Source organism: Brassica napus, chromosome A6 (assembly GCF_020379485.1).
Source record: "Brassica napus cultivar Da-Ae chromosome A6, Da-Ae, whole genome shotgun sequence".
Taxonomy (NCBI): domain Eukaryota; kingdom Viridiplantae; phylum Streptophyta; class Magnoliopsida; order Brassicales; family Brassicaceae; genus Brassica; species Brassica napus.
Window position 1 is genome coordinate 20671258 of NC_063439.1, and position 17253 is coordinate 20688510.

The 17253-nt window shown below is 35.3% G+C and overlaps 2 protein-coding genes and 1 non-coding gene across 3 annotated transcripts; 2 read left to right on the plus strand and 1 right to left on the minus strand.

The window, feature by feature from the left end:
• Positions 1–1593: 1593 nt before the first annotated feature.
• On the minus strand, positions 1594–4097 carry LOC106348228 (rac-like GTP-binding protein ARAC1). Its single transcript, XM_048735024.1, has 7 exons — positions 3698–4097; positions 3502–3589; positions 3308–3417; positions 2608–2671; positions 2147–2211; positions 1999–2064; positions 1594–1902 (listed from the first exon to the last, which is right to left on the minus strand). Exons 1-7 carry the CDS (start codon positions 3794–3796, stop codon positions 1801–1803), a joined length of 594 nt encoding a protein of 197 aa, XP_048590981.1. The 5' UTR covers positions 3797–4097; the 3' UTR covers positions 1594–1800.
• Positions 4098–8010: 3913 nt separating this feature from the next.
• Positions 8011–10005, plus strand: LOC106350516. The gene has a single exon (XM_013790390.3). It carries the CDS (start codon positions 8307–8309, stop codon positions 9780–9782), a length of 1476 nt encoding a protein of 491 aa, XP_013645844.2. The 5' UTR covers positions 8011–8306; the 3' UTR covers positions 9783–10005.
• Positions 10006–15868: 5863 nt separating this feature from the next.
• On the plus strand, positions 15869–15942 carry TRNAI-AAU. The gene has a single exon. It is a non-coding gene; the product is annotated as a tRNA-Ile (tRNA).
• The last annotated feature ends 1311 nt before the right edge of the window (positions 15943–17253 follow it).

Consider the following 17253-nt stretch of genomic DNA (forward strand, 5'->3'; position numbering starts at 1 on the left):
AAAGGAAAATCTACTTAAGAGAAAGAGTTTTTGGGAAGTGAAAGAGAATACTCAAGCTGGCTCCTGGATGTGGAAGAAAATGCTAAAACTCAGAGGCATTGCTAAAAGGTTTTATAAAAGGGAAATAGGGAATGGTTGTAATACGTCATTCTGGTATGACAACTGGTCTTCTAAAGGTGCTTTAATTGAGATTTTGGGGGAAGGAGGAGTTATAGATATGGAGATCAGTAAGGATGCTACTGTCGAGGAGACAGTCAATAAAGTTAGAAGGAGAAGAAGACGTTATCGTACAGTGTTGCTTAACGCTATAGAGACGGAATTGCTAACACTGGAAGAGAAGCTGAGTGAAAATGGTGTGGATGGCAGTCTTTGGAGAGGCAAGTCAGGGTTTAAGAGGAAATTTTCAACTAAGGAGACTTGGTTGTTAGTGCGGGAAACTCATGCTCAAAACTACTCGGAAAAAGGCATTTGGTTTTCTAAGGCTACTCCAAAATTTGCTTTCATGTCCTGGCTTGCGATGCTTGATCGACTTTCTACGATGGACAGAGTAGCAAGATGGAGTCAGGGAGTGGATGTTACTTGTGTGCTTTGCCGGAGAGATGCAGAATCTCGTGATCACTTTTTCTTTGATTGTTCTTATACTTCTCAGATTTGGGAACATCTAATGAGGGGTGTGTTGCGTAATTCTTATACTACAGTTTGGTCTGAGGTGATTGATCTTCTTATGAGGACAGATTGGGATAAGAAGAGATTATTCTGTATAAGGTATGCATTCCAAGCTGCTATACATATGCTTTGGAGGGAACGAAACAAGATTAAGCATGGAGAGACTCCTCTACCTATGGAAGTAGTGAAGAAGCTCTTAGAAAAAAGGATTAGAAACAAGCTGAGTATTCTTAGATATAAGGGAGGCAAGGGAATGGAGAATGCTCTTCAATATTGGTTTAGTACTAGAGTTTAAAATGTAAAGGAGTAAGAGATAGAGTTATATTTAACTAAGAACTACACCATGATGTAAAAAGGCTTTTTTGATGAATCAAATTTAACATTCATTCAAAAAAAAAAAAAAGAAGAACAAGTACTGAATCCATATTATATGATTTTCCCTTCAAAGATTATATCAAAGAGGAGCGTGTCTATGATCTGAGTTAGAATCAGACGGAAACAGTTTCATGTTTGGACCCGGAAGTTTATTCGAGCTACATTTGTGAAACAAAACTTTCAACTAGATCATATATATAAACCTTCAAAACGCATAAATAAAAGAACTTTTCTCTTTCAAAACGCCAGACCAGAAATGGTCTTCTTTTCTTCCATTTCTCCCTTTTTGGGTAAAATACATCTTTCCTTTTTAAAGGTTGCGTCGTTCAATAGGTTTTTCTATGCAAATTTGGATAGTGTGTAGCGGTGGATGCATTTGAGGGTATACTAGTGTTATAAAATACCACCTGCCATCAATGAGTCAACTCATGTAACAAGCATTATACAAAAGTGCTGCCGATGTTGACAGTCTTTGCATATCTACCAGGTTCATGGCAACGTTTTAAGTGTCAACTTTTGTTACTGAACGAAATGGGAGGGGAAGAGTAGAGATTAAAGACAAAGAGAGAAGTAGTGGTAGTGCAATATTAGCTCTCAGCTATAAAGCTGGAAGCTCTTTATCAGTAAAACCAGAAGTAATCGTTTCTAAGGATTAAGCGAGGCTTATCACAACGAACTCTGAACCAAATCTTAAAGGCTAAAGTGTTTCTTCTTCTTAAGCCTTCACTAGAGAGTGGAAGAGAGATGAGCGTAGAGAAATCACAAAATGGAGCAGGCCTTTTGAGCTTTGCTCTTCTTTTTCTTCTGCTTTGGAGGTTGAAGTACCACTCTGATCGCTGCATCAAACACCCCCTTCACGTTCTGCATTTCATTTAAAAAAAAACAAATATTGTTAAAGCTATGAAGTAAACGAGCAAACGATGTACGAAGGAGCTCGATGTGATTTTGATTTCTTGCCTCCTGTGATTTTGAGCTGCACTCGATGTACGAAGGAGCTCCAATTAGCTTCATTAGTTCCTCGCCCTTTGATTGCCCAAAGTGGAGGATGGTTAAGCGAGTTACGTTTAAGTAAACAGAACCAAATTGAAAGAATAGTAATGTATACCTGAGCAGTGGTAATAGGTACAGCACCAGGGTGGTCAACGAAGAACTGTTTGTCATCCCTAAGATCTGCCAAATTTGATGAACACAGAAGCATAAGCAGAAGATGGACAGTCAAATGATCAAAAGGATTTTCAGATGGATCAGACTGAGATGATCTTGTACAACAAGCCTTCATAATAGCTATATTTCTAGACAATGAATGACTTGCTTACATGCATAGGGTTGTCTCTTACAACAGAGGTTTTAGGTTAACTATAAGGAGAAAGTGGTGAGTTACAAGAAACCATTTGACCCATAAACTAATCAAAAATTCAATAAAACCGAAAGAAGGAACACCATAGACGAGCTTCAAAACCAACAAGTATCGCAACATTTGTATTTGAACAAATCAAAACAGAACCAATTGCAAGGTAATGTCCACTAGTGGATCAAGACAAATGCAAAGAAGGGAAAGGAACAAACCTAGTTTGGTTCCAACAAGAACAATAGGGACACCAGGGGCATAGTGGGTCAGCTCAGGGATCCACTGCAAAACCCCAGAAGATTAATTAAAATCACAACCAAAAAGACTTTCATTTTCAAGAAAGAAACTTGTACTAGGAGGTAGGCCTGGGCGTTTTTAACTCAACCCGAAGTATCTACCTAGACCCGAACCGGAAAAACCGAAACCGAATGGGACTTATGAGCTTAGTACTTTGGTGTTTGGTTATAATCCGAACAGAACCGACATCCGAACTAGGATCCGAAAATATCTGAAATTAGTTAAATATGTTAAAGTTTTTATATATTTAAGATGATTTAGATATTTTAGGATATTCAAAATATTTTTTTAGTTTGTTTTAATTGTTATTTTGAATACTTTTTAGTTAATTTAGATAGTTTAACTAATTTTTAATTAGATTTGTAAACAATTTATATATTTTGAAAAAAAATTGTCAATTTGTAAGGTTTAAAAAAAATATTTTTGGACGATTTTAAACATTAGTTACATCCGATCCGAACCGAATCCGAAAGGAACCGAACCGAAACCGATCCGATAATTAGTAAACCGAAACCGATCTGAGCATAACACCGAAAATCCGAAAAATCCGAATTATCCGGACCGAAACCGAACGGTCCACCGAACGCCCAGGCCTACTAGGAGGGAAAAGAAGGAACTCACCTTCTTGGAGACATTCTCATAACTAGCCTTACTGATAAGAGAGAAGGCTAAGATGAAAACGTCAGCACCGCGGTAACTCAAGGGTCTCAATCTGTTATAATCCTCCTGCCCTGTTCCACAAACAAAACCACCCATGATTAAAAAAAGGCCATAGCTGCTTTATGCAACTAAGTAAGGAGAGTTCTTTTGAGTACCTGCTGTATCCCAGAGTCCTAAGTTGACAGTGGCTCCGTTAACAACAACGTTAGCGCTAAAGTTATCGAAAACAGTGGGCACATAATCCTGCCCCAACAAGATTGAGAGTAAATCTTCATAACAAGTGCTCATTAATCAACAGGGAAGATAATAGTATAAAGAAAGCATATTGAGAATGAGACATAGCAATGATACCGTAGGGAAAGTGTTGCTGGTGTAAGAGATGAGGAGACATGTTTTGCCCACTGCTCCGTCACCGACCGTCACGCACTTTATGAACCGAGATGCGCTCATTTTCCCCCCCTCACACCCACAATAATTCGAAAAAAATCAACCCCCTCAGATCTACTAATACTACACCTGAGGAAACAACACCTGTCTTCTTCCCAATTTCAATTTCGCCTATCTAAAAAAAACCCTAGAAAATGTTACCCTAAACGAAATCGGAAATGTGAGAGGGAGCGATCAGTGAAGAATGAAATGAATCGGTGTATCGAGAGAGGAAGTAGGAAAGCGATTGGCCGGACATTTATGCCGTTGAAGCGTTCTTTCACATCTTTTCCATCCATATACTCCCACTTCCCCTATTCTTTTGCTTCTTTTTTTTTCGATTTATAATTAATTTTTCCGTGATCACGAATATACATATTTATAAAATAAATATACAATAATCATTGAGTGATATTTATTTTTAATTTTAAATTAATTTATAATTTATATTTATAATTTATATTAATAATATTATATTATTTTAATTAGATATATAATATCAGTTTAGTTATTTTTTAGATATATTGGATTGCATCAATTTTTTTGAATTTAAGTATAAAATTTATTCTAAATATATTAAAATTTTGATTAATTTTATTATTTGCATTTAAGTTGGCTATTTTCTTACATATGTAAATATATTTAAGGAAGATTATGACTTAAGATATATTATGCTTCGAATGAAATAAATATAAAAACAAATAATTTTAATAATGATAAATATAATACATATACCTTGTTAAAGTATATAGTGTTATGCTATTTTGAAATATTTTGTAATTATTTGTTCTTAGAATTTATTTTTAGTTTCTTATATCTCTTAAAATAAGCATTAAAAATGTGTGACTGTTTTTCAGAAATTATATTATATAATAAGTAAAATATAATTTATAGATTTTTTGCTGTAATTGAAAGATATTAGTCAACTAAATATATATATATATATATATTATATATATATATATATAAATAAAATATTTCAGTAATATTAATTGTAAACTATATTAAACATATATCAGTTTATGTTATTATTTTATGTAATCATCTAAGAAGATAAATAGATATCTAAAAAATATTTCTATTACTTTGAAAATATTTTTTTATTGTTTAAAATGATATGTTAAAAGAAATAATATTATTTTTCTAATATCAAGACACACCGTGTTAATTTTGTTTTTATGATATCACATTTATAAAAATATATTATTTCATCTAAGAAAATCTAGATATAAGAAATTATTTTTAGGGCAAATCTCCAAAATAGCACATTTCTAAGTTTATATCACAAAAATAGTACTCAAAAACTAAAATGACCAAAATAGCATTTTATCTTTTGAAAAAATTAAATTTTTTTATTTTCCAAAATTTGAAATCTTATCCCCAAAACCTCACTTCTCAACTCTAAACCCTAAAACCTAAATTCTAAACCCTAAACCCTAAATTCTAAACCCTAAACCCCACCCCTTGAATGCTATTTTTGTGACTTTTGGCCTTGAGTGCTAGTTTGGGAACAAAAACTTGATTTAGTGCTATTTTGGTCTTTTTCTCTTTTTTTTACTTAAGAGGTATATTTTATGTTATTAAAAATATTTTTTAAATGGAATATAACTGTTTTGTGAACTTTTCTTTTTAATGAAATCATATTATATATACATATGTTTTCATTTTTAAATTTCTTTTTATACTTTACAAAATTTTCCTTTTAGTATATATGTTATTTGGAGAAATAAAAAAGGAAACTAAATAAATAATAGTATTCAAATGTAAATTTTAATTCATTAAGGATATCTTAATACTTAATCATCGTGAGAATTAACGTGAGTGCGACACGTAAAATTTTTATAAAGATTTCCCTCTTTTCCCCTTTCTGTTTCTTTTTTTTTCCTTTTTGTTTCAATTTTTTTTCCTTTTATAAACTAAAAATTGTTTTTTTTTACATTTAAAAATTGTGGTTTTCTCTAGATTTTATTAGAAGAAAATTCTATACAAATATTTCAACTATATCCAAACTTTCTTTTACTTAATTTTAATTATTATTTTAATTACATTTTTAATTTTTTAGTTGTACTCATTTATCACATCCATGGCATTTGTTAATATTTTGTCCATGGAATCGGATCGGATTCGGTTCGGATTTTTGGGTTCGGTTTATTTGCGCAGCCTTAAAATGAACAATCGAAACAAAATTCAAAAAAAAATGTAAAAAATATTAAGGGTATGATTGGAGATTAGACTGTTGAAGTTCGTAATTAGTTTAAAGTTTTTACATCCAATATTTAGCCAATTAAATTTTAATGACTTTTGTTGATCCCAAAACCCCTAAAGCCATTTTTATTATTTTCCTCTTGTTACATAAGTGGTTTTTAAAAGCAACAATTTATGGCTATAGGTTCTTTCTAAAGCCATCGACAGTTATTTAAAACCTAAAATTTCTAAAGTAATTTTTTTTCTAAAGCCACAGCCACCACAGTTAAAAACAATCGGAGTCTAAGCTGTTTTAAGCTGTTCTGAAACTGATGAGCAGAATACTATTTTAGGTATTTATTCCTTAGCTGTAAAACAGAGGTTATTCACGTTTCCCATAGTCGTGACTCGTATCATAGTTATAGATTCAGAGTAGCCAGCGCGGGCTCACACTGTTAGGGGCCCTAGGCCAAGAAATTTTTTTTTTACTCTCTAAAATTTATATACATATAATGTTTAAATTTTTTTTTAAATTTAATCAATAATATTTTGTATATTTTGTAATGAAAATAAAACCATATACATATCAAATAATTTTGGGTCCCTTTTAATTTTATTTATTATATTTATAATTTTTTATTTATAAAAATATAAATTTATAAAAAATTGGACCCCTTAATTAGTATTATACGGGGGGACACGGGCTTGGGTCCAGGGCGGTCGCACCGCTTGTCCCCCCCCAATGAGCCGGCTCTGAGAGTAGCTCATCTACCACAAGATTCCTTATTCAAAATTGCATTTTTTTTTTGAGAAGTTCATAATTTCATATTATTTCAGAATTTTCTCTCATTTGGTACTTGATTGTTACTTGTGCAAATTTAAACAGTAGAGTATCATAATATACAATAAAATGAAAATATTTGTGTTTTATATGGGTGCTGGTATTTTTCATTTAACATAAGTAAATGGTCGAATTTTATGTAGAATCACTTTTTTTTTCTTAACAAGTTTTGGATTTTAGTGGACAAAATAATAAATAGATGGAAACAAAACAAAGAGATAATAAGTATGAAATAAATGAAAATTAATAGAAAAATCTTTTTTTTTAAACAATACACAAAATCATAGTCAACTGCTACCTAAATCTTATTTAAATTCTAGTGTGATTCAATGATATATTTAAATCTAGTACTTCAAATTTAATATTATTCATCTTTATTAGATTTTTAATAATTATATTTTAAATGGACTTCAAATCACTTATTGTGAAGTCTAATAAACAGATGGTTGAAATATAAAATAAAGGGATTGTAAAACATTTTAATAAAATTTATGTTCATGAATTCTAAAATCACTATGGTATCCGTTGATTTTGATTTCAATCATTTGTTCGTTAAACTTCACAATAAATGATTTGAAATCTATTTAAAATACAAACTTTTAAATCATAAATCTGAATAACATTAAATTTTAAATATTGGATTTAAATTATTAATTGGATAACACCGAATTTTAAATAAGATTTATAAATACCATATTCAATAACAATATATTATAAAATAAAATTTAAAATAATCATTTTAGTAGCAAATTGAATGTGTTTAGATTTAACTCCATTAAAATATATGATTGAATAACACCTCATAAACACACATATTTTAGATTAAAAATAAATGAATATTACATTAAAAAATAAAAAAAGGAAACAACTGTAAATTATTGCTTGGATTTTAGAAAATAAAATAAAAATAACTAAGTAATTATCAACGACTAATTTAAAAAAAAAGGAAATAATGACTGCATTAATAAATGATCCAGTCTTCAAAAAAAAAATAGCAATATGAAAGGAGAGTTTATATACGTTTTTTTCTCGCAAGACAACAACACTTTCAGATTTAGAGTTTACTTTTTTTTTTTTTTCGTTCTTTCTTTGACATTGTCGACTGCAACCAGCGCTGGTCTAACAATATATCATAACAAAATTATAGAATGCTAATATAAATATAATTAAAATTTAAAACATTAAAATATATAAATTTTTGCATTTTTCTATGTAAAATCATTAATTAATCTCTTGTGTTACATTTTAGACACAATTGAATCACATCAACTGCTGAATTTTTGGTGCAAAATTATTCGTTTTTGTTGCATTTTTCTATGCAAAATCATTCATTAATCTCTTGCGTTAAAATTTAATAAAACAATTTGAGTCAAATCAACTGTTGCAATTTTTGTTGCATTTGTCTATGTAATCACATTTTTAATCATAAACGGAGCCTTGTTTTTAGAAAAAAAAAAAAACTGTTGATTATTAGGAAAATAGAAAAAGGAAGGGGGGTTAACCAAAAAAATGATGGAAATGGCGACGATCAAGGCGATTGCCAACCGACTAGGTTTTCTAAAAATTCTTCAATTTCTCGCCACGATTTTAGTGGTTGAGTGTGATCATGATGATGGAGTGGGGCAGTTCTCTAGGAATCTCACCACGATGTCTTTTTTTCCCACAAAAGAATCCATTTGCTTTTGTGATGTTGTAACTGCGAAACGGTTTGAGAGGATGTATGTGTATAAAATCCCTTCTTTAGGGTCTATTGATTCAACATTCCATTTCAAAACAATAGCAAATCTCCTGCTTTACTTTTGGAAATTTACAATTTTTCTGAGAGAAATGTTGGAAGGTTTACGGAGATCAATTCAAGACATCAACTTGGGGTGTAACGATGCCCCTTTTGTTCTACCAAGGGAGGTGGTTCGCCAAGCCGAAGAAGAGAACCGGTTCATCATCATTGGGCGTCCAGTTATGCCTAGACGCCAGAACCTCCGTGCCATTGTTGCATCTATGCCTCGAATCTGGGGACTGGAGGGTATTGTTAGGGGAAGAATCATCGAAGGACGAAGATTTCAATTTGTTTTCCCATCTGAAGAAGCGTTAGAGACGGTCATGCGAAGAGTCCCCTGGGCTTTTGCTGAACGAATGCTTGTGTTGCAGAGGTGGACGCCATTGATGGATCTGGAGATGCTCAACTTCATTCCGTTTTGGATTCAAATTCGAGGCATCCCTCTTCAGTTCATGAACAGAGAGGTGATTGTTCACATTGCTAGGGAGATGGGTCAGTATATTCAGATGGAGTACAATGAAGAACTTGGTGGAAGATTGGAGTTTGTTCGTGTAAGGCTTAACTGGAATGTATCTCATCCTTTGAAGTTTCAGCGAAATTTCCAATTTACTCCCGGGGTGAACACGCTGCTCAAATTCCAATACGAGAGGCTTCGTGGATTTTGCGAAGTTTGTGGAATGATTACTCATGACACTGGCGCTTGTGTCATTAACAATGGAGGACCTGCTCCAGATGATGGCAATGATGACAGCGACGGTGAAGAAGACATGGACGTGAGGGCTCCCAATCAAGGTGTCATCATTGAAGAAGTTCAGGAAGAGGAAGACAGGGCTGAAGAAGATCAAGATGTTGATCCGGTACAAGAGGAGTATGAGCACAATGCGGTGACAGTGGAGACTGAGAATGTTGATGAGGAGGTGTGGAATGATCCATACAGAGAGACGTTATACTCTGTGGATTATTACCCTGTGGAGATGTTAAACGCTGATAGCAGTATTGGTCGTATGAATCAAAAGAGGAAAAATTGGTTACAAGACGCAGACGGAAACACGCTAAAGTTTACTAACATTGAAGCCGGAGAGTCAAGCAGAGGGAATGAAAGTAAGAGGCAGAGAGGAGTAGGGGAGACAGGAGATGCTGAGAACACAGATGAGAGTCAGACAGAGCAGAGAGGCGCGGTGGGCCCAGAACCACCTCTTCCGCCATGAGGACACTCAGTTGGAACTGTCGGGGTCTAGGCAGTGACTCGACAGTTCGACGCCTTAAGGAGATAGACAGAAAATATCTCCCGGACATCATATGCCTGTCAGAAACCAAGCAACCAGACGATTATGTTCGTGACGTTGGAGCTCAGCTTGGCAGTGTGTTTTCAGTTTTAGTACCGCCGGTAGGAATAGGAGGCGGTTTAGTTATCTTTTTCAAGCATCATGTTCAGCTTTCTGTTATTAGTAGTTCTGCAAATCTCATTGATTGTAAAGTTTCCTGTAATGAAAACCAGTTCTACTTGTCTTTTGTCTACGGCCACCCAAATCAAGCATTCAGACATTACACTTGGGAACAACTGATGAGAATTGGTATTAATAGAAAGAGGGAACCGTGGTTTGCACTTGGTGATTTTAATGAGATAGTCAGCAACCAAGAGAAGATAGGAGGCAGAGTACGCCCTGAAGCTTCCTTTCATGATTTCGGATCGATGATGAGAACTTGTGGTTTTACTGATCTTCAGTCTGTTGGGGATCGTTTCTCGTGGGCTGGTCAGAGAGGTTCTCACCTGGTTAGATGCTGTCTGGATCGCACAATGGCTACTGGTAGTTGGTTCGACCTATTTCCTGTCTCGCATACGGAGTATCTTGAGATGGGTGAATCAGACCATCGCCCAATGATCACATTCATGTCAGCAGAAAGAGAAAAACCTCGAAGATTCTTCAGATATGACAATAGAATGTTACATAAAGAAGGTTTTAAAGATACTGTGCGTAGAGGATGGTGTGGCATGGGACAATCTCAACTTGTTCGCATCCCGTTAACACAAAGAATCAGTCGTTGTCGTCAACATATATCTCAATGGAAGAGACTCAATAGAAACAACGCTGAGGAAAGGATTAGCTCCCTAAGAAATAAGTTGGATAACGCGGTTACCTCTACAGCTTTTTCCACAGAGGAAAGGAATGCTATCAAGGATGATCTTAATCAAGCATACCTTGAAGAAGAGATTTACTGGAAGCAGAAAAGTAGAATCACGTGGCTAAGGTCAGGGGACCGAAATACACGATATTTTCACGCGGTTACCAAAGCTAGAAGAACTAGAAATACTATAAGTTCCATTCAAGACGAGCATGGTGTCATACGTAAAGGTCATAAGGAAGTAGCTGAGGTGGCTACAACATACTTTCAGAACTTATTTTCTTCGGAGGAGATAAATTTGAATCTCTATAATGAAGTTTTTTTGGGATTCACACCGCGGGTTACTCAAGATATGAATGATGATCTAACAAAGCCGATTACTGAAGAAGAAGTTCAAGCTGCTTTGTTTGATATGGGACCTCATCGTGCTCCTGGACCTGACGGATTCTCAGCGGTTTTCTATCAGAAGTTCTGGTCAGAGTGTAAAGCAGATATAATGGAAGAAATAGATAAATTCTTCAATACAGGAGAGCTAGATCAACAACATAACCATACAAACCTCTGCCTCATTCCAAAGATATATCCCCCTACGGGTATGAAGGAGTTTCGCCCTATTGCTTTATGCAATGTCTCATACAAGATTATATCCAAAATATTGGTGAACCGGTTGAAGACTCATCTCCCTAATATTATTTCGGAGTATCAGAATGCTTTCATTCCAGGCAGGTTGATCTCAGACAACATTGTTGTGGCTCATGAAATATTCCACAGTCTCAAGGCTCGGAAGAGACAATCCAACTCATACATGGCGGTCAAGACTGATATCACAAAAGCTTATGACCGACTTGAATGGAAGTTCCTGCAAGAAACGATGCAGCATATGGGTTTTGGAGAGAAATGGATAAGCTGGATTATGGCTTGCGCATATCTACAGTTACTTTTTCGGTTCTTATAAATGGAGCTCCAGAGGGTTTTATCACTCCACAGAGAGGATTAAGACAAGGAGATCCTTTATCTCCTTATCTTTTTATCCTGTGTGCTGAAGTCTTATCTCACCTGTGCATCAAAGCTATGAATGACCGTTCTCTTCTTGGAGTAAAGATAGCAGTTCAGACACCGGCTGTAAACCACTTGCTATTCGCTGATGATTCACTGTTCTTCTCTTTGGCAAATGTAAAAGCGGAAAAGAAGTTGAAGAGCATCTTCTCAAAGTATGAGGCTGTCTCAGGTCAAGCTATTAACCTCAATAAATCTACAATTACTTTTGGAAGTAGGGTTCGAGCTGATATTAGAACAAGAATGCGGAATGTCTTAGGAATCCACAATGAAGGGGGTATTGGAAAATATTTATGATTGCCAGAGCAGTTTGGGTCAAGAAAGAGTGAGATGTTTGCATATATTGTGGATAAAGTTAAGCAAGTAGTACAAGGATGGAAACAGAAACACCTTACACAGGGAGGCAAGGAAGTACTACTCAAATCCATTGCATTGGCAATGCCTATATTCTCTATGAATATATTTCGGTTACCAAAGGACATTTGCGAGGAGATCAATGCAATTTTGGCAAGATTTTGGTGGGGTTCAGGTGAGAAAAGAGGACTGCATTGGTATGCTTGGAGGAGAGTATGCATACCTAAGAAGGAAGGAGGACTAGGATTTCGAGATTTGGAAAGTTTTAATCAAGCACTACTGGGGAAACAGGTATGGAGAATTCTACAGAACCCAAATATTTTGATGGCGAGGATTCTGAGAGCACGTTATTTCCCTGATGGAAATATATTAAATGCTACACTGAAGAGAAAGGCTTCTTATGCTTGGAAATCAATCCTCCATGGAAAGGAATTGATAGTAAAAGGGATGAGATATATAATTGGAAATGGAACAACAACCAAGATGTGGGAAGACTCCTGGTTAAGCTTACATCCACCTAGACCTCCACGACCAAGGAGAGACATCAATCACAACATGAAGGTTAGTGATTATATCAATGACAACAGAACGGGATGGAATATGGAAAAACTTCGAGAAGATGTAGTTGAGGAAGATCTTGCCACAATTCAGGCACTAAGGATTTCTTCTAAGGCTGAGCAAGATCTGTTGGGCTGGCACTACAATGATAACGATCTCTATACAGTAAAATCGGGGTATTGGCTGGCAACGCATCTCCCAGACAACAACTTTATACCACCGACTTACGGGAATGTCGAGCTGAAGAAAACAATATGGAATACAAAGCTACCAACTAAATTGCAACATTTTCTTTGGAGGCTATCATCTCGGAGCATAGCTACAGGAAACAATCTGCGAAGACGACATGTAACAAGGGATGTGATATGCAAAAGATGCTGGTTAGAAGAAGAAACAGAGGAACATCTATTTTTCAATTTTCCTTATGCGAGGAAGATCTGGAGAGCTTCAGGTATAGATAATAGAATTATTACTAGCATGACTACAAGTTATGAAGAAAAAATAGAAGCATGTCTTCAAGTGTCAAACATGACGAGATTGAGTCATCTGCAAGATCTACCTGTTTGGGTTATGTGGAGAATCTGGAAAAGTAGAAATCTGCTACTATATCAGCATCGACAATTACATTGGAGGTATGTTTTGAGAAATGCTAGAAGTGATGCTCGAGAATGGAAGAATGTGGATCATCAAGACCCGGATGCATTACACTGTAATAGTGCTTCTTCTGCGGTAAGGAAAAAAGAAAGGTGGAAAGTACCACCCGCACAGTGGGTAAAATGCAATGTTGATGCATCATTTATAAACAATCAGATACCGGCGTGTGCTGGTTGGGTTGTTCGAGATGATAGAGGACGATATCAGGGAGCAGTACATGCTCAAGGTTATGCAGTTTGTTCATCTTTGGAAAGCGAATTCTAAGCTATCCTTATGGCACTACAACACTGCTGGAGGAAAGGATATAAGAAGATTATAATTGAATCTGATTGCAAACAAGCTATTGATATACTCAATGGAAAAGTTCTTCATTTTGCTTGCTACAACTGGAAAAGAGAAATAAAATGGTGGGCAGACAAGATAGAGGACGTCTCCTTCACATGGGTATATCGTAAAGCAAATAGGGTAGCTGATGTATTAGCAAAAAAAAGAACTTCCACTATGCCTACCTTTTGCTTCTATTATTATGTTCCTACGTGTATAACAAATCTTCTTCATGAAGATTATGTACAACAGTACAAGGTTGATTTTAATAATAAAGTTGCTGTTAGAAAAAAGAAAAAGGAAGGAGTAATTAGTAACTGATAGATTTTAAAATAGAGTTATAGAAAAAATGGAAACAACCAATACGTTTACGATCAGGTCTTGAGAAAAGAAAAATAAATTACTAATTAACACGTGAATATTAGAAGAAAGGAAAAAAGAAAAACCTAGTTATTAAAAAAGAAAAGGAAATATACAATAATCGAATTTTTAAAAGAAGGAAAAAGGAAATAGAGCGGGTCCCGCTTAACAACATGACCTCTCTCCTATATAAACACACCGAGTCTCCTACAGAAATAGATTTTCACAGACACTCTTCGCTACTGCTGTGTCGATCACGTTCTCTCCCACTCTCTGTTTCAAATCCAGAAAACTAGGGTTTAGCAATGACGACAGCAAGAAGTCTGGGTCGTGACCCGTTGTTCTTGTCCTCTTCCTTATCAAAATCTGATCGTGCGGCAGCGATAAAGATTAGGTTTGCAGATATAATTGTCAAGTCGAGTAGTAACAAGTCTGAGGCTATGATGACGATCAGAAGAGAGAAGAGACTTCTTCAGGAAAGGCAGCTTGAAGAAAAAGCCATGATCGAGGAAAGGATGAAACTCAGACAAGAGGAAAGGCTTGCGGTGCTGAAGATGGAAGAAGAAGAAAAAGCCATGATGGAGGAAAGGATGAGTCAGACAAGAGGAAAGACTTGTGATAATCAAGAAGGAAGAAGAAGAAGAAGCAAGATCAAACTGTAAGTTCGAACAAAATCCCTTGTCTGCCCAAAAAACCGAAAAAGACCTGTTAATTCTCATTGGCGGTTCCCGCAAGGCAAGAGATCGATCTTTGCTTAAAAAGTTTGGGTTGGTTTTAAAAACTGATCATATTGATGATGATCGTCTTTATGATCTTGAGGAAGGTGAAATCTTTTAGCGTACTAGTATCGTATCATAGTAGAGTTTGCATATAAACAGAGTTTGATTGGTTTTAACAAGTGATGCTTGATGATCTCGAAGAAGGTGGAATCGTTTAGAATCTGGTATTCTGACAATCTTTAATTTTTCTTTGTCTGTCTATGATAATGTAGAATTGTTTGATGGCTAATGGGTCTTTCTTTCTCTATAAAAAGTCTCTCGAGTTTTACGTCTTCTTTTTGACTGCTTTCAAAATCGTTAAACCCATTCAGAGTTTCTTAGTCTTCTTGGCTTCATTATACATGACAATTGACTTGGAACATGTAAGTTAATTAAGTTGCTCATCATCTACTTCAACCAATGTTTTGGCCATTCATCTCTGAAGGTGTGTAACCGATTTATTAGATATCATCAACTTGATTTGACTGCTCATGTCATTGCCTAAGCTTCATTGGATATTACACTGACACCAGAGGACATTGCCTTACGTTCCATGGTTCTGTTTTTATTTTGTCCTTTCATCCTTTGGATCTCTCTTTGATCTTTCTTCTTTCTGTTTCAATGAATTTTGTGAGGTCAAATGACTTCATGTATCCCATATTTTTTTTCTCGTGATATTTAACCATCTGCATGTAAGCAGCCACTCAGTGTCTAAATTTAGCAATTATGAGGAACAGCTAATTACGCTATCTTCTGTCAACATTTGTGTAACCGACTCTGTTTCTTACTTAGAAATTAGAATCCACCTTGAGCTTCCGTCTAACTTCTTATGCATATGCTTTGTGTTCATCAGATATGGGCCATGTGGCAGATCTTCCCAAACACCTCTCATTGACCATTCTGTTGCTGTATCTATTACCAATGGCTCAGGTAACACAAGTTTCTTTCAAACTGGTTCTGTTTTACCCTGTTAATAAATCATTTTCGTTGGACGATCTTCAACATTACTGAAAACATAGAATGTTGGATATAAATACCAAACTTGGATACATCATTATTTACTTAAAATCTTGTTTATTTAATAGTAAGTCGGGTATTGAACAAATGGCCTATTAGCTCAGTTGGTTAGAGCGTCGTGCTAATAACGCGAAGGTCACAGGTTCGAAACCTGTATAGGCCATTTCATTTTGGTTTCCTTTTTTATCACTCATTCTTTGTGATTTAGGAGGATTAGTCAGGCTTTGAATGAGCCAAGCTTCATTCTCTTCACAGCAAACCCACAGAAACAAGGCTCTGTTTCCAACGACAGTAGCAACGCATCACGCTTAATGTTTGCTTATAGCTGATTGCTCTTACTCTTAGTCAAGGAGAAGATCCAAGGCTAGGCTTTCCATCGACCTACAAAGATCAGAGGTATCAACATCTTATACAATAAAGTAGGATATGCTCAACTCGATCGTCATCGGTAATTACTCTCCTCTTTTGTAATCGATTCACATAAAACTGTATTTAGAAAGCTATACGAGTGGTTGAGGGATTAGGTTTTTGATATCCCGAATAGTCTGAGAGGACGGCTAACACGGAGGCGGAGGATGGGCTGGAGATGGAAGGAAGTTGGGTAGAAAGGACGCTGGAGGGAGTAGTATTGGTGATGAAGCTAGCTTGCAGCGATGAAGTAGCGGACAGAGATGATGGCGATAGTTGATTATAACATGAGAGGTAAGTATTTCCGTGAGTGAGTGATAGAATGATTATGATGGTAGCTTATTTTCTTTGAAGTAAATTGTCAAAGAGGTATACTGAACAGCTTTTGCAATGTCTCCACCTGCTAAAAAGTTCTACAGAAGCAGAGGAAAAAAAGATCTAACTCTTGGTAAGTTTCAAGTGTATAAGAGCTGGTTATTGACTCCAAATTTTGTTTCTTACAATTATTATTATGCTTGCTATCTTTGAGTCTTCATTATCTTCCTCATTGTTCTATTCTTTAATTTTTGTCCAGCTGTGGATTTTTTTGACATAGACTGAAAGCTTGAGATGTTGTTCCAGTTGTAAAAAGGATGATTTTTTTTAATAATATGTAAAATTCCATTGGTTACCTGCAGACAAAGACATGGAAAAGGATACGTGCAACTTTAAGTCAATGACATATGATGATCCAATGGATTTTGGGTTTGGCTTACCAGAAAATAAAGATAAGAAGCAGAATTCGTTCAAGGTGTGAGTGTAACAAACATCATATGCTTCTTAGACGTATCCTTTTGATCATAATGTGGGTAAAGTTTACTCTTCTCAGATGCTCAGTACACTCACGTGAGCTTCACTTCCCGTTCTCGCTATATTACCTTGCCATAAAATTGATATGGTAAGAGCTTAATGATGTATAGAATGTGATTATTATCTTTTAAGTTGAAGGCATGGTTTCTATATGGTGTGTTTATGAAATTCATATGTATAACAGAGATGATGAGCTTTCTGTATTGAAAGTGGGGGT

Bases quoted from the DNA above. Each gene is read 5' to 3' on its own strand.
- LOC106348228 (XM_048735024.1), bottom strand. From the start codon at position 3,796: ATGAGCGCATCTCGGTTCATAAAGTGCGTGACGGTCGGTGACGGAGCA. The intron at 3,418-3,501 runs GTACTCAAAAGA...TTTGTGGAACAG, and splicing joins AGGACTCTGGGATACAGCAG to GGCAGGAGGATTATAACAGA. The intron at 2,212-2,607 runs GTTTGTTCCTTT...CAAATTTGGCAG, and splicing joins TCTTGTTGGAACCAAACTAG to ATCTTAGGGATGACAAACAG.
- LOC106350516 (XM_013790390.3), top strand. From the start codon at position 8,307: ATGATGGAAATGGCGACGATCAAGGCGATTGCCAACCGACTAGGTTTT.